General features: G+C 43.2%; 1 protein-coding gene across 3 annotated transcripts in view; it reads right to left on the reverse strand.

Annotated features, from left to right (window-relative positions):
* Positions 1-617: 617 nt before the first annotated feature.
* Positions 618-18279, reverse strand: part of MED27 (mediator complex subunit 27) — an 81956-nt gene continuing 64294 nt past the window's right edge. The window contains exons 6-8 of one of the 3 annotated variants that reach the window (XM_065853814.2): positions 11919-11960; positions 3502-3579; positions 618-1126 (exon numbers count right to left, since the gene is read on the reverse strand). In XM_065853814.2, the coding sequence (XP_065709886.1) occupies positions 992-1126; positions 3502-3579; positions 11919-11960 (255 nt within the window). In that variant the 3' untranslated portion in view covers positions 618-991. Of the gene's footprint in view, positions 1127-1156; positions 2752-3501; positions 3580-11918; positions 11961-18279 lie in introns of those variants that run through there. The other 2 variants (XM_071817271.1, XM_071817270.1) reach the window with 2 other exon arrangements.

The raw sequence follows: 18279 nt of genomic DNA on the forward strand, positions 1-18279 counted from the left end.
GCTGAACATTCACAGAACCACAGAATCGACTGGGTTGGAGAAGACCTCAGAGCTCATCCAGTCCAACCCTTGGTCCAACTCCAGTCCATTGACCAGAGCATGGCACTAAGTGCCATGTGCAATCCATTCCCAGCGCCACGATCACTGGGAGGGATCCTCCCCTTCACCGCTGTGTCGCGTGTACATTTTAAATCATTTAGGAAACACGCTGCATGTGTCTGCACTGTGCTTTGGGGCTGAGTTATTTTACTGCTCTCTGTTCTAAACCATGACGAATTACTCACGCTGCCGCTGCTCATCACGCGTTTTCTAACCGCTTAATACATGCGGATCTTGCTAACATTTTTCATTACAATTTTAGTAAAGGGAAACATCTGTTTCCCTCCGCCTTCGAAAGTACATCGCATCTTCCAAGCTGCCACATGCCTTTGAAATTCCATGTTCAATCAACATCATAATCTCTCCCACAAAAGAAATCCCAGCACCCAGATAAGCAGCCTTGCACCACCCCCCCCATCACATCAGCGTGCATGGTTAAATGTTTGAAGATTTCTACAGAAAAGAGCCGCGTTGACAAATCCACACCAAACCCAAATAATGAAATAAATAGCACAAACTCTGGAATACAAAATTTATTTCAGGTTTAGAAAAGTCTTCAACATTGCAAATTCTGCAACAAAACACAAACTGTACACAGATATTTTCATTAAGGTTTAGAATAACGATTATTACTGTTGGGTCTCCCCAGATATGTAATTTTAGCTCAGAAGCACCAAGCGATCTCACACGGCTTCTTACCGTGTTCTTCAAAACACATCAGTTCTCAGGTGCACCTTGCACACCGACGGCTTTTAAATAGTCAAAACGCATCAGTGCAACCTCACTACTTAGTACAGGATGACAGGTTCAGAAATGGAACTACCAACCAGAACGACTACACCACCAGCTTGTTCGCCAACCAGCAGACTGTCGGCTCCTCGTGCCTCGGTGACTACTGCCGGCAAGTGTCATGAAAAGCTTCGAGCGTTCGGAAATCCCTCCAGGTGGGCGGCAAACCGTCCTGCAGGAACTTCCCGCAGCGCTGGCACGGAGCCTGGAACAGCTTTATGTAACTTCGTAACCAGGTCTACAACCAAAAGGGAGAGAAATTCAGAGAACTGCATGGGGACGTTCCCCTTTGTCATCATTCTTGTCAAACAGTGACAGCAAGGACAGAGAATGTACTTTGGCCAGGGCCCAGTGGGTGATTTTATAAACAGAAACATGCAGAAGATTACAAGGTCACTGTACAGCTGAATTCCCATCTTGTGCTTTTTTAGTCACTTAAGCAAATTTGTTAATAGAGATTCACGCTCTCCGAGCAGAGGTATTCACAGCTCAAGAACCACGATGGATGGCAAGTATTGTAATGCTTCTCATATATTTACTGGAATATAATTGTACTTGATGGGTGCCTTCTTCAACCAAATATTGGTTTGTCTCTTCCTATGACCATCTATCCCGCCCCGGCTGCAATCACACCGGGTCGGTCTGAACTCGGCATCGCTGAAGATGTAAGGACTTTCACAGCAAGCTAACGAACTTCCTCTCTAATGCGATTTCAAGATCAATACTCGTTGGTCATAAAAATACTGTGCCATTTAAAATCTGATTACGCTGATAAATATATACGTGAAGGGCTAGTGCTGAGCAACACGGAGCAAGTTGGGTGCTCCTGGGGAAAGTTCTTGCCTCTAAAGTGGATTGTTCCCATCGTCACATATAGCAATGAGCACCACATAACCCCCAGCTCAAGGAGATACACAGCTAAACCCCACCTAGACCTGCAGATTGATACTGTGAAGGATGCACATGAATCTTGTCATTTAAAGTCCTATCGAATCACATCGATAAGAGAAAATTGTTCTCTGAAGAAGAGGTCAGCCGAGTTTATTGAAACAAATCCTTCCATCTTCATCAGAGCCTTCTCTATAGCAACCGAGCCTTTGGCCGTCAATAACTCTCCTCCGAAAGAACTAGATCTTCCTGGGTTTAGCAGTAAATATGGGGACAAGGGCAACAAAACACTACAAGCAAATTGCTGTTATTTACTTCAGCTTGGATGGGCTTTGCTCGCACTACAGAGAAATCGAACTTTCTGAACCATAACATGAGAATAGGTAAATGAAGTTAAATTGTGCACTTGAGACATCTGTAGACAGAAAAAAACCCCACAACATTCTTCACTCCCATCAGAAAATTAGGGGTTCGTGACATCCTGTCATGGTGATTGCACAACTGACATGTGAAAGGACCAACACATTGACACTCCTGGTGTACATCTGGCTTTGCTTTCTTAAGAGTTTCAGTAGTGTTGTATCAAATCAATAAGGCAGGTCCATGGCTTAAACAAACGTGTTACCCATTCTATTAAACATTAATTTTCAGAAACATGTTGAAGCATGGATTTGACCAGTAATAGTTGCTTTCACCTTTCAAAACCTATTATTAGAAGATGCACTCCCAGAGAAGAGACCTTTGCAAATCTCTCATCTTAGTGGCCTTTTTATTAAATAAACAAACCAGCACAGCAGGTAAAGGAGCCTCACTGGCCTGAAATTACAGAGTGGAAATGACAGATACAGAATAACCAAAGCTACCATACACACCTCAAGATTGCAAACGGCAGAATTAGATGTTTGTTTTCGTAAGTCTCAGTGACATTGCTCCAGGTGAAAGGGTAATGTAGCGGAAGGAAATGGAGCAAGAAGTCTGAAAAGCACAGAAAACGTTTCCCCGAAGCCTTTGGGAGACTGCAGCAGAGAGAACGGCAAGAGCCTCCACCGCCAAAATACAGTTTGGTGGAAGAATTCTGAATCATAACCCCTTGCTTTCCCCCTCTGATTAACCAGGCTGCTTGTATGCAACTTTATTTCAAAAATAAAATTCTAAATACAAGCAGAATTAAAGGTGATCAACTTAAATCTGCATATTGAGGTTCAGCAGTGTTTGATTAGTTATATCCAGCAATAAACCAGGGGAATACTTCAGTGAGCTTCTCCTTGATTCTCAACAGAACCTGAGAACCTGCTGGAGCACAGGGTGAGTCCGCACAGTTCCTTAGGAACAAAGTCTGGGCTGGAAGTGGCTACAGCAAAATGGGCTCATCCCAAACACGTTCCTCCCTCTCATCATTCTCCAGATAACTCACATCACTCCCATGCTGGACAGGTTAACAAAAAGGCAAAGAGTTTGGCTGAGAGAGTTTTTCCGCCTGTCTTTAGGGATGACCCAGAGCAGCTTTGCAAATAGGACTCATCAAGCAAATATCAAGACCTACGACAGAAGAAGTCAGCTCAGTCCTCCAACACCAATTATCCCAGGGTAATGAGAACAAGCTCTTCATCCTTGTCCAGGTACGAGATACAAGAAATTAGTGTAATCCTCTACTGTGCAGCTTATTTAAGCAGGTAGAAGCATGCTGAAGTCTATCTGGAAATCTCTATTTTCCAAGACACTTACCATGAAAGATCTGACCACCACATCTGGCATTTGAGGCAGCTGGTAGTGCAACAGAGCCGTGGTCGCATGATCCGTCACCTGCACCAGACAAAAGGAGAATACACCCTTAGAGATGCCGTGTCGCAGACCAAACAGTGTTAATCTGTAGGGAAGCAGTGTAAATTCCATGAGGATGTAGCAAATCGAGGATTACATGACCGTGAAGACATTCTCTAAGTAATTCTGGGTAGCTCTGGCCAGCGAGCTTCCATTCCCTCTGCCGAGTTCATTCAAGAGTGAGCTGAAGGAATTAGGATAAATAACTTTGTATGCACACAGTAAGATCAAACACAGCTCTGCAAGTTCAGAAAATATGATAAAACCTAATAGTGCTCAACAAAAGACAAAACGCTGTCAACAACCTTCCTAAATTAAATAGATCTGGAGGACTAACTTATAAGAATTACAAAAAACCTAAAGCTTTGGGGTTGGTGTGGTTTACTGCAAAAACAAACAAAGAGACGAATAAACAACCCCCCCAACCACAAAACAACCACACAAAACCACACCCACAAACCAAAAAACACCAAAACCCTCACCTAAAATAGGATAAAATACCCTGACTTGAAAATGCATTTTGACGAAAAAAATAAGAACACTCCTCTCCAGTTTTAATGGGGAAACTTAAAATAGTCCTAGTTCAGGTTGCTCACATTGAACAAACCGGAATGGAGGTCTCAGTTTCATTTCCTCTGAAACCAGGAATCAATCCACATGATTATGGTTTGTAAATACTCGCATTAGTAAAAGATTTCTGATAGAAAGCATTTTAATTTCCCAGATGGAGCCGTAACGAGATCTTAGAGCTGGGAATTAAAGCTAGACACAATACATATAAAAAATGTATAATAACAAGAGTGATTAAAGAAAAATCAGGAAAACAAACCAATGGTTTAATAGATTCCTATTTAAAAAAATCACTACTATTTTGAAATTACTCTGGAAGGGGCAGTTTCTGAACTGCTACGACACAATTCACTAACAGTTCCTAAATTATTAGCACAGTCAGCCGCTTGTTCCTGTCCTCAATTCTGGGTTTAATGTAGAAATTGTTGGCAAAAATCTTTGGGCTGGACTATTCCAGAACTCAGACAACACAACGAGAGCTCTTTCACTCCCTGTAACTTGTAAATCTATTAATGTTCCTCATCAGTAATATGAAAGCATTCAACAAGATACATGATTGTTAGTGATTAAAGCGTATTTTCTAATTTCAGCACAGAGAAGTAATGCTTGTCTATATATTTCCCAGGGCTTGTCTGTATGCTATGGTAAATTTTGAGTAAGATAGCATGAACTGAAATTACATTTGCTGTTCCCAGCTAACTCCACTTGCTCCTGATCCGTATTTAGTCTAATTCAGCAATGTAAGCTGTGCTGAAACACTCCAACTTTGGCTGGAGAAAGTGCTTGAAGTTATTTAGGGAGGTGAATCTGTAGATGTATTCCTGAATAGATCCGTGTATAGACAGGCTCTAATTCACACCACACAAACCTCCTCACCACATCAAACCAGTCTGTCCTGCACCGGAGCTGGGCTGAAGCTGTTTTACAATGTCGGGAGCAGCTCCTGCTCCCCGTGGTTGGTACCCGTGCCCGACCCCGACAGCAGCGCCGTTCGGTGCACACGGGATCCCGACATCGGGAACAGAAAACTGTGGGGACAGTGTGCATTCTGGTGAGTTAGCAAAAATAGTCACAAAATGGACCTCAGCCTGCTTGAGCCATTTATATTTAAAATAAATCAGAAAGGATGCGATTAACAGTGCGCTAATACCACTGCCTAACTCAAACCAGGCATTTCATTTAAATACACCTCATGTAACTTTTAGAAAGGACTGTAATCCAAGCCATGGTAGCTATGTGTATTATTTTCTTTTGAGATGGTGCTTTTATAGGATGGTACCAGCCATGTCAAAGACTAGAGAGTTCTGAAGATATTTATGAGCAGCCGCTCTCCTTCTGCTGTATTTCTACTTCTAACAAACTCTATTTCTTTTTTTCCTGAACAACAAAGTTGTTTTCTCTTGGCACTGAAGAAAGTTGCTTAGAAAAATACTGCTATTAACAAATTCAAATTGACTGGCCACTTTGGCGAAGTCGCACATATGTTGTTTCTATTGTAATGTAAAGCTAATGAGATGCCATGGGGAGATAAAAGCCATCCCAGCATTGCTAGAACACTAATAATGTTTTCTGAACAAAAAGGAGGTGATATCTACCATAAAAAAAAGCGCTGCTAAAGTGCTTCTAAAAAAAGATCAAAGTGGGTGTCAAATGTGAGGAAGAGTAGGGGAATGACCCCCCCAAAACCAGCAAACACCACCACGTGGAATAGAAAAGAGCTGGGCAAATGATGAACTGGCCGGTCCATGGGAGAGAGGGAAGGATTAAACCCCCCAGGATAACACAGATGATGAGAGAAAACACAAACTGTCCAAGATTAAAAGAGGAAAAAGAATCAATACCCAGCTCCACTAATGGCAATACGATTTCACAGCACAGCAAAGCAAAACAAACTGCATATGTGCCAGCTCGCTTAAAGGACACGCTTTTTCTTCCAGCCAAGTTGGAATCACAAACTAATTTATTCTGGGTTTAGGATGACATGGTGTACATTTCAGGGCTTTATTTTATTAACTTCACTTTTATTGCTCCACCTTACGTACTGCTGTCTAAGTTATTGGGCCCTTTCTAATGTCTCTCCCTGTTTCTATTCGGGAGCACATTCAGAAGAGCACACATTGATCGGGATAGCTGGATCCTGAAATAGATTTTCAAGTGATCTTGCAGAAAAGCTCAATATTTCACAATTCATATATCTAAAAGCCCTTGCACTTTTTATCAGAAAAAAAGCAAGACAAGGCCACAATTTTGCTAAATAAAACAGCTATTGTGTAACTGAACATGGTCCTGATTTGAGACAGAGCAAAAGAGACTTGAGTTACATGGGAACAAAAACATCTGCTAAAGAGACAGTCCTGGTCTGCTCCTCTAAACAAACCTCAGCTGTCTTGGGCTGTGTGAAACGATTCTCCTTTTGCAAGGCACGGTCTCGTTTCAAACCGAGCAAGAAAACTTCCCTTCTTGCTAACAGTTAATTATATTGCCTGATTTTTGTTCTTTCTCTTTTTCACATCCAAATTCAAGTTGCCTATAACCACGTACTTCTTAAACACAACTCTGATCCCTTGTCTAGGGCACCGTTATGTATCAGGAATACAAACCAGATTGATACTGGATCAAACCTTATCTGAATTTGCACGAAGTTGCAGTGAAATCCTAGGTCCTTGTCCCTCTTGGCGAACGCCGAGGACCCAGAAAGAGGAGGATTGTCTGGGTGCTGGTTCCGCCGCAAGAAAATCCCCAACACCCAGAACCCAAAATCCCTGTTATTTGACTCAACCAAACCAACCCCAGTCATTCCTCCTGCATTTCTTTACCCGCTCGACAGTGCTGCTCTGCTGAAATGTGCTTCCCAAAGGTGACGCATCCAACAAATGGCACCTGTCACACAGCATTCCCAAGGCTGAACATTCATCCCAAAAAGCATTCATTCTGCAATTCACAAGCTGAGAAAGCTGAACACGTGCTTCCTCTAACTGGAATAAAAGGCACAAAAGCAAGGACCTATGGTCCAGCTTTGCTCCACCACAGCCAAGGTATGTTCCACAGATATATCAAGCTATACCCGGTATAAAAAACTAAAACAGACAAAATATGAACATCACAGGACTAAATTACAGAAGCTGTCTGTCTCTTCTAGCATTTTACCTCGCTGACAGTAAATATGCTTTTCAAAAGTCAGTGCGAAACTTCCTTTAAGTGCCATAACTTTCCTGCCACTTACTTATTGGTTTATTCCCTCAAGTGCAGCACTGACAACTCCATCTCATATAAAGGGATTCTCTAAATCCCCTCAAAGTTTTTTTCAATTTTTTGTTTAAACCCTGCTAAGTTCATGGCCTTAACAGTCACCTGGAGCAATGAGCTCTGGAGGATGATCGCAGCACTGAAAAAAAAAAGGAAGTTATAAGTTATTTTATTAGTGTTTAGACCTTTTACAGGAAAACTGCACAAGCGCCTTTGTTCGCTTCCAAGGATTCCCATTATTCAACCTTCTCTCCAGAACACATTTGAGTCTCTCTGGAGGGAACCCGGCGCTTGAACGCGGTGCCCGAGAGGCGCTGGGAAGGATGATGGATGGCGCCCCTGCCAACGGGCACTGATGAACAACACACGAATCCTTCACGCACCTTTCCCCACTCCCAGCTCAGTAAAGCACTAGCAGACTTCTCCGAAGCGCAGGATTTATCAGTTGTCTTGAGAGCTCATAGAGCGCTTAAGTTTTTATTTCGCTCGTTCTGCTTATTTGGACTGGGTCATGGAGATTTTATTTCAAACAGAGCCAAGTACTGATCATGCAAAGGAGCGATGGCGCAGGTGACCCTGGGACAGTCCATCTCCTCTCCTTGAACAGACATCATCAATAGCCTAATATTTGTCTCATGCATGCATTCATCCCACGTGCGATTTTGTTCTGAGATTATTGACAAGAATACATCTTCATACATTACAATACTTATGTGCCCTTGTGGTGGTGAAAATCGTGCTCACGGTGGGATCACGCAGCTCACAAGCAGCTGCGTGGGCACAAATAGCTTCCCAAATTTAGGTTCAAATGTGCCTTGGGATGAAGTATATCAAGCCAAAACAAAACCAGCTTCTGACATGTTAAAATTCATAGACTGTTCAGGTAAAATTAAGAGCAGCACTCCAAGATTAGAATGAAATACATGGGTTTAACACCTATGCATATGTCTCAAACTGACCATATCACACAGCTGAAACAGCTACGCTGCTCTTAACTGAGGAGCTTGATAAATTAAACAGTTAATGTTTGACACCATCTCCCATTTTGATCCATTCAGAGTGGTTTCACTATTCTATATATTTGCCTGTTTTTAGAATGTAAAGTTGTGAATACCGCACCATTCTCTACAATATATATTTTTTAATCCTCTGCACAATGACCGGGAATTGCGCAGCCCTCATGTACGCTCTTCCTCCACCAATATTTAAGTCCCCAAATATTTCCTAATTTCCTGTTCCATTCCTCCTCTCGCACTGGTGGACCAAGCCATGCAAGGTGTTAAAATAAGGAGCTTTAAGATCAAAACAGTTGCCGCTCCTGCCGAGTTTAAATGTCAGACCAACACGGAAGCCTGAAAAATCTTTTCTTTGCTCCTTGTGCTTTTGCCCTTTCAGCTTTCCCTCTCTTATTTCCCAGCTCCATTCTCTGAATCTAACCCTGCTGGTGGATTCAATGCCTATAAAGCTTATTCACCCCAGGACCAGATTCAAGGAGTCTCCAGGGAACTTAGAAAATGACCGTACACTTTACGGGTAATGGGCCCTCCGGGAGCCGTCCCCCGTCAAATTATACACACTCGGGTATCCTGCTTAATAAGGAGGGGAGAGAAAAGGCTTGCTGACACAGCCAATGTTTGCAAACAAAAAGTCAGGACAAATTTAGCTTCGTTTGACAGGGTTGGTTTGAAGATCAGAGGTCTCTGGTCCTTCACCTGGCCAGTCGCACTGAGCCCTGTGAGGTCTGACAGGCCCGCGGCCACCCCAGCAGGCACCTCGTCAGCTCCAGGGGTTGTTATTTATCATTGAAGACACAGTTGGAGAGCTTGGTCCAGGTTTTAAAGAGAATCGGCCCTGCCCTTCAGAGGGGTGATGGGTTTTAGCATGGGCAAGGTGGGAGCGGATCCTCAGCCGTGTTTTTCCATGCGAAACGTGTTTCAGGAACATCCAGACGTGCTCTGACACATTTACTGATGATTTTTTAATGGCACGAAAACATCTGTTCTGAAGATCCTGCAGCACAGATCCTACGCTAGTAACAGAGTGTAATAGTTTCTCTAATGCTATTTTATCTATTTATCTTGCTACTGCTACATCACTATTCCTGGGTATTACAAATGGCTACAAGTGCAGCTCCAGAGAATAAAGAGAAAATCAAACCGAGCACAGCACCACAGAGAAAAAACCTATGCTGAACCACAGCATTTTCTATCATCTGTTTGAAAACTTAACTCAGGTCCTAGCCTGAACTTCTTTAACTATCAGCTCAATAGTGCAGAATCTATCGATTACAAAGCACCACCGCCTTGCATTTTTATCACATTTTTCATGCAAGAATCGGAGAGCACTGTGCAACCGATTCAGCAACAGCTCTGTGAAGTCAGCAAGTATTATCCCAGCCTAAGGGATGTGGGAAACCCGTCCAAAGAGAGGTTGAGATGCCCAAGGTAACACAGCGACAAAGCTGGGAACAAAATGTATAAAACTGCTGTAAAAAATGCAGACAGCTGGTTACAGGGAACCCTTCCTCCTGCACTCCTTTCCTTCTGGTTTTGTGTGGTAAATATTAATGCATTTGGTATTATTTACAGAGAAGGAACTGGAGAACAGGAACTCAAAATTCAGGTTGCGTAATGTTATTTTAGAAAATGAGGACGACAATAAAGATTGTTATTCATGCACACAGGCAGCAGTAAGGGGGTTATTTCGTGTTTTCTCACTCTTTCACTTTTGGTCCAAAGGCTGTGAACTAGACCTGAAATTTACATATTTATGTTCCCTGAGTCCTTAACTTGGACTTCTAAACAAACTCTATATTTACTCTGTTATCTTGCATATAGAAAAATAAAATTATACGATCAAAACCTCATAATTTATTATCATTTAGCACAAATTATGGCAATCTGACTTAACCCTTCTAAATTATTCCAAATCAAAACACCCAGGAAGACTACGTTATGCCCAAATGGACTAAGAACCAAGTGCACACATGGGGGAATTCAGATGATGCACTTAGAGAACTTTGAATTTACTCCATTGCAAGAAAATCTTTAGAGCACCATGATAAACAAGTTAAGATATACACTGGTTTACTTCCTGCTGGTTTACCCTACTTGACACTAAATATTTTTGAAGAGCAAGGAAAAACAGAAAGAATAGTTAATCCACTAATCTCAGGGGTAAAGAATGAAATGCAGCAAAACTCTGCTTTAATGGTAGGCAGAGGGGAGCACAAGCACCCTCCCCAAACGCTGTCCTTTGATCTCCAGCAGGTTAATATCACAGGTCAAACGTCCTCCCTCCTGAGTGCATCTCAAACCTCAGAAGGAAGATGCACAACTAGAGCCAATATGCCCCACTTTTGACCCCTGCTTTTGTGCCCTTTGGAGTCCATGACCCCCATTTGTTACACGAAGTACAAAAGCAGATGAAAGGAACCCGGAGCTCAAGCTGGAGACTCAAGCTCCTTGAACTGTGGCTGGAAGGTAAGGAAAGTGGAATTTAAACCCAGATCAGTCTGAACTTAGAGCATTTTGACAAGAAGGCTTCAAAGAAAAATCTTCTCTTCCCTACCTGAAAATAGCAAGATATAGATCTTTCCAAAATACACTTGAACCTCCTCAGTAATTTTATACTCATTGCTCACATTCATCGGGCTTTTTACACAATCCCAGAATGTCAGGGGTTGGAAGGGACCTGGAAAGCTCATCCAGTGCAATCCCCCCATGGAGCAGGAACACCCAGCTGAGGTTCCACAGGAAGGGGTCCAGGCGGGTTTGAATGTCTGCAGAGAAGGAGACTCCACAACCCCCCTGGGCAGCCTGGGCCAGGCTCTGCCACCCTCACCCCCAACAAGTTTCTTCTCAAAGTTAAGTGGAACCTCTCGTGTTCCAGTTTGAACCCATTGCCCCTTGTCCTGTCATTGGTTGTCACCGAGAAGAGCCTGGCTCCATCCTCCTGACACTCACCCTTTCTATATCTGCAAACATTAATGAGGTCACCCCTCAGTCTCCTCTTCTCCAGCTCCAGAGCCCCAGCTCCATCAGCCTTTCCTCACACGGGAGATGCTCCACTCCATCATCTTCTCAGTTTGGAAAGTGAGTTCAACCGATGTATTAAACTCAAGCCCCCAGGAAAGGGAGGGGAAACTAAACCCAACAAAAACCACAAAATGAAATCCAAATAAACCTGAAACAGTTCTTCCTCCCCTGAAAGATTTAAACCAGAGTACTTGACGATTCCTCATGAAATTTTAAGGCTGGAGTAGTATAATCTCCAATATTCTAAACCATGGACTGGAACTGTGATGGGAAATAAATCCAAATTAAATAACAGAGTTGATCGCCTTTTGTATTCATAGTTTTCCATCATTTCAGATTATTGTTTGTTATTTGCACGTTGTGATGACAAAGGAATAAAATCTGAATTCTTTTACATAAGGGCCCAGATATTTAATATAATTTCCATGTATCTACGCATTATGGAGAGAGAAATGACATGGGACTTACCTTCTGAAAAACTTGATAGTTGGATTTGGACCATATGTCAAGCTACAGTAGGAAAAAAAAGTTATATATTACTACATGTGATTATTGAGAAAAAGAAGTTAAGCAGTTGTTCAAATTAAAAAAGCAGGCAAACAGATCTATGGAGCCTTATTTCTCAGTTCGCTGTTTTGAGCCATTGCCTTTACTTGTTGCAATCGAAGAACAGGAATTAATGACCTACGATTTCCTTTGCATCGCAGTGAAGGATGAGCATAGTTAATCACAGTTGTAGTAAAAAGATTACATATACAGGACCTGTTGAATTAACACATTGTCTTTTAAAAAAAGCAAAATCTCCATTTGTATGGGGTTGTGGCTGATCTATGCAAATATTCATCAGCTCAGTCTGTTTCTAAAATGAGGGCATTTTTACTAAGTTTATGCTTGTCTTGTGTCTGAATAAGTGATTCAGTTACAAACGACACAAAGAGCGTTTAGCTGAATTAAGCCCAAGCAGTGGTCTACTGGGGCTAAATAAAGCATCCCTTAGGAAACTGCATTTACATTTGAAGACAAAAATCCCACTAAAAGAGATTTAAGGTCGCCGATAACTGCACAAATCCATGCCACGTATGTGAGCTCAACTATAGACAAACTAGAACAACAAAACTGAAATGAGTTTTATTAACCCCAGAAACCAGAAGGTAAGGGACACGTTAAACAATTTCAACCGACATGCTAATGCTTTTTTAGCCCAGCCCCGTGCAGTTTCTTGTGCTGTGTCACGGAAAAGCAGCAGCAAAAAATGAGGAGTTTCCATCAGTTCCAGCCTTGCAAACCACTTTTTTTTTTGCTACAGATCCCACCATACCAGACAATTCCATATGCACAAAACTTGTCATCTGAAGCAGATGCAGCTCTTCTAGCGCTTGATAACATGGTCAGACACACGCGTTCCCACCATGGGGTTTATCTCCTTTATTATGAAATACAACTTATTATTTCAACTCTGTCTTATGGTAATGCCCGTCAGTTCTACCTGAATTAACAAGTCTTCCAAAAGGCACAAAAATGAGAGTCTGAAATGAAGGAAATCACAGAATCCCAGAATGTCAGGGATTGGAAGGGACCTGGAAAGCTCATCCAGTGCAATCCCACCATGGAGCAGGAACACCCAGATGAAGTTAGGTAGGGAGGCAAAGCAGGTAGGGAGGGGGATTGCCCACGGCCCCGACCTGGAACCTGCTTCCAACCCTTGTCAACTTTCCAGTCCCCTACCTCTGCCCGACAGTGACAGATGGGGCTGTCTCAGGTCTTCTCCCTCTGCCCGACAGGGCAAGGGGTTCATCACCTTTTGGGGGTATCTCCCCAGAGCCTCTCCGAGTGGAACGCCAGGGAGTTACTCCACCAGTCCATTTCCTGAGGACCCCGATGGTCCTCAGCATCTCAATCTCCTCCTTAAGCTTCGCAACCATGTAGAGCAGACCTTGCACCTGCTCACCCCTCACCCAGGTGGGATGCTGCCATCGCCATCCAGCAGCAGGCTCTGGCACTCCCTGCAGCCAGAAACACGAACAGCCACGGCTCGGGGCAGACAGTCTGTGAGTTGCTACAGCCTTCTTCAGACAAGCTCACTTTCTGGTCCAGACCAAGGTCAGCAACAGTATGAGACAGCGGCAATAGGTGAGAGAGTCTAACTAGCAAAAGTGACAACCTCTACACCCCAGTGCACGAGTTACCACATGGCTAAAAAGGTTCAGAATGCACAAAGTTCCCACTTCTAAATACTGGCACAGAAGTGACACTTGAGTCCCCAAACCTCAATCTGTACAGGAGGTGACGTTAAAGACTGTAAAAAACAGTTCAGGACAGATTTTTCCTGGCTCAGTACCACTGACCTTGCCATGAGACCAAAGGCAGTTGATGTCTCGATGCCTTTTCCAGGTTGGACTAAGACAGAAATACCCCGAGGCATGAATCTCCAAACCTTTTTGCATTTACTGGCTCTTAGGGTGGGATCAAGAACCTGCGTGAACACCAACACCCTCATACTCTAGAGGCCATTTCAGCCTGGACTTGGACCTGAGCTTGATTTAATAACAGACCTGAGCCTGTTGGGAAGGAAGCATCGCGTTTCCATTTAGAAAAGCCTACATTCGAATATAAAAAATTAATGCATATTTTTAAAAAAATGTTTTCATGTAATTTAAGGCTTTCTTTGGCTGCAGACAGAGTTGCTATAATTGGAATGTATATATGGTTTTGCTAATCTCTAGTGATCAAACCGAGTACGCGATTCTCTCTAGTTAGACTCAAGATCTAAAAAAAAGTCCACTTCAGATGCTGCATTAAGATGAGTCCAACAGGTTCTGAATGTTCATTAGCAAGCGTGAAGACTGGAAAGCTGAAAAAGTAATGAATGTCGGTCTTACAGACGTGCTGTTATCCCAGTTCAAAAAAAAGAGAAAGAAAAAGCTACCGAACCCCCCAAACCACATGCATGCATCCTAAATGAATGCCCACCTTTCTCCCCCGAAACAGAGGATTAAGGCAGAGGCAGATTAAAGAATGCATCGTTATAGGTCTATTATTCTTCAACTTTTCACTTTCAATCAAGACACACATTTGTAACTAAAAAACTGCTGAAAGCACAATTTCAGGGCATCCTCTGCATGTGAATTAAACTGGGGCTTTTTTTCCCAATGCCCCACTCTCCCCACCCACCCCCGGCACAAGTAACAAGAGGCCATTTTCTGAAGGTCGTCTGAACGATTTCAAAGGCGATAACAAATCAGAATGTTCCCCGCATCTAATATCAAACAGGTCCGGTGCCAACACTTATTAGAGAAATCGGATTCAACCCCCCCGTCACCCAAACACACACACACATCCAGCTTTGAAGTGGAAAGAATGCAGGGATCAGAAATTACCCGAGAGACAGCTCTGCCTGTCTTTGAAGCTTTCCTTTGATACTACTATTTCTTTTCCTCTCTTACGCTAGGAGGCTAAAAGCTGCCTTTTCTTATTGATATGGGGTAATTAATGAAGCTATAGAATTAACATAACCCAAGTTCCTTAACGTGATAATTCAACAGAGACACTTATGTTTCTTTAGTTAAGTATAACGGATGCAAAAACAGGAATTTGGTTAGGCAGCAGTGTTAAGTACTCACTCTAAACATGTCCTGTCAAGGTGGTTCTTGGTCTCTGCATCCAAAGAAAAGCGTGGTATTATTCTGCCAAAAAATCCCAATCCATTTTGATTTTTATTGGCAGACTAGGGCTCCTAATGGCTCAGCTGACAATAAGGCTGCCCTGGAAGGGTGAGCTGCGTAGCTTCATTTATTCAGGCATCAGGACAACACTACTAATTAATTACTACCCATGGTTAAATTCCAGTGCACAATGAGTGTGTCAGAGTTTGAAATTAAGGGTGGCACGGTGCCATCACTAGAACCACGGGGCTAATTAAAATGCAGCAGTAAGTGGTGGAGGTAATGGGTTCATACGGTAAGCAAGAGAGACCACAGAGCGATCAGCGTCCGGAACCCACGACACGACAAAGCCTGCCAGATCTCACCCGGTGTTTTCACCAAATGTCACCAAAAACGTCCAAGTTATGTAGCTGGCAACCTGGCAATGACATATTCTGTGGGGTTTGTGAATAACTGAAGAGAGAAGTACATGAAGCACTTCAGAAACGAAATTATTCTTTGTCTGTATAAGCAAAGCATGAAAATAAAACCCTGGAATGTAGTATCCTATTTTAATCAGTGCAAGCTTAAGACTTCTATTTTTTCACCTTAATTTCAAAAGTATTTAAAGCTGTAAGAGGGAGTACGCAATTTAACTAGACTCCAGCACAGCAGAAACCACGTGAAGCTTCCACATGAACTACCAGGACGCCACCATGCGCCATTCCACAACTGGGAGAAACATCCACATTTGTTGTATTTCTATACTCGCCTGCCTAAGGGACCAGAGGACCACCAACACTTCTGCTGTTTGCACTCATCTCTTCCATTTTTATTTATTTATTCCCCAGTAATGTGGAATTTGCTAAACCAGTTGTACTTACAGAGGTGACGACTTCCCTGCTCTGCAAATCGCTGGTCTCTTCCATGCACAGTCCGTGTTTCACTTATGGTCCGTGTGACCATTCAGTCTCCCAATGATGGCCATTTCTTCTTTTGTTGAATAGACTTTCCTGCCCCAAATCTTGCTCTACCTGCAGAAATCCCCTCACTAAATCTCACTTTTGTTACTGAAAGGACCTCTTGCTCTGCGCAGCTCAGAGAATTACTCAACAGACTCTCATTTGGCTATTTCAGCGTAAAGAAGCACAACGATTTATCCAGTGTCCCTTCTTCAACAGAAAAGACAGGACCTTCAAAATTGTTGTATGGTATGATACCACCTAGTTAATCCCATCACTGCTGTTTGCAGGCATTAAATGCTTCCTAGGAATACACAAACTAACCTCCAAATCAGCAATGACACTCACTGGAAAAAAGACCATTTCCTACTGCGATCCTGAGTGTTCTCCCTGTTTCTGTTATTTAATAAAGAAGATACATGCTGATCTTCTCTTTTTTTTGTACTCTTCTGTATCTCTTCAGTGCATTTTTTCTCCCTATCGGGCTATAAAGTGAGAAGTGGAATAGTTTGGTGAAAGCTCACTGGAGTACTTTCCCAAAAGCATCTGTTGTGACAGCGAAGGAATTGGAATGGACTATGTTTGCAACTGACTGTAATCGCTCATTCCCAGCAGGCACAATAAGTAAAGCGAATCGTTGCAAGAGCACAATCTTATTCTTATTCTTCAATTACCAGTGTAGTTAATTAGTGAAAAAGAGGGAGCTCACTGTTTGTCAACATGTGCTCCAGTTGGCAAAACTAGCAAGCTACGCATTTATTCAATCTTCCAAGCCAAATTTACTCATGATTTAAGTGGCCACAACTCCAGTTCTACTTGAGTTAAACTAAATGTTCCAACTTACACCTAAAACACAGAGCTTCAGGTTTGTGAAAGCCCTGGGGTGGCCCAATGGAACAGCAAACTGCCACGGAATGGTTCGTGTAGCCTCGCGGGAGCAGTCACAGAGCGGAGCTTTGGACACAGAAAGCTAAACTGGTAGAAAACAGACTCCCTGCAGGCTGGCTTAAAGCAAGAAAATAAGCCAGGTGTTAGCATCGATGCTTTGGAGCAGCTGGACCGCTCCCCAGGGACAGTGGGCACAGGTTAGTGCCCTGTGGCCTTGGTGGGACCCGCCGTCCCCTCGCAAACGGTGACAGAGGAACGGCGTACGGCTCAAGAGAGGGTGAAGCTGGAGCTAAATACAAGCCCAGCGCCAGGTGCTGAGTTTCAGAACGGAACTCTTTTACTTAGCTTTTCAGCATATATAGCATTATTTTATTTCAAGGGAGCTTCAAAGGAAACTGGATTCATGAGAGGATACCCAAATGAAGGGTGACACGGGAATCCATCAAGCACTGTCAGTGCTCCTCAGGCAGACAATCATGTCACTTCCGAGCAGAATTTGGGGTGAACAGGGGCTGGCGCTCTAAGTCTGTATTTATATGCTAATATACAGGGATACGGTGCAGCTGCTCCTGCATATTTGAATAATGCAAATCAAAATCAGGCCGTTTTTGTTTTACTACTTCTTAGGCCAATCCCCTGCCCTTCGAGCCAGAATCTCTGTCTGGGAACACATCTGCAGTGTCTCCTTCAGCAGATCAGCTCCCGGCCTTTTCCAGGGAGCGGAGGCTCAGCCTCAGCGCCGCTGAACCCCGGGTCAGCACACAACGTGCTACAACACTTCTGAAAAGAAAAAAGTCTCACCTCATTATAACATGGCCTATGGGTGCCAAGTGCTCATCTTGATATAATGAACTTCTTATTTTAATAGGCTTCGTCATCAGAAGAGAAAGCTCCAGAGAGAAAACTACGTGAAACATGGAGGTATTTAGTACTGTTACTGGCAAAGGAGAGTGCTGGTGGATGTCTCGGAAAGAGAGACCGTTCCACCCCAAAAAGAGAAACAAACTGAGCTGCAGGCCGTCAGGCCCCATTAACATCTTGCGATGCGCTAAAGAGCCATAGGGAGTGTGTGCGGTCAGACGGAACTTGAGGGTTCAAGCAGGGTGAATTGTTCATAAAACAAATCGCTTGTGGAAACAGGTAACACTTGCTTTAACAGCTGCTGTTCTGCGCTATTACTGACAGGCAAATTCTTGAAGACAACCTACCGATGATCCTCACGGTTCCGTTTATCAAGCTGAGCACAAAACTAGCCCACGATTTCCCAATGGCTCTCGGTAAAGAGAAATCTGAACCTTGGGCTATTGATGTGCCGCTACACCGAAAAAATGTTTTCTC

This window comes from Patagioenas fasciata, chromosome 20 (assembly GCF_037038585.1).
Source record: "Patagioenas fasciata isolate bPatFas1 chromosome 20, bPatFas1.hap1, whole genome shotgun sequence".
In the NCBI taxonomy this organism is placed as follows: domain Eukaryota; kingdom Metazoa; phylum Chordata; class Aves; order Columbiformes; family Columbidae; genus Patagioenas; species Patagioenas fasciata.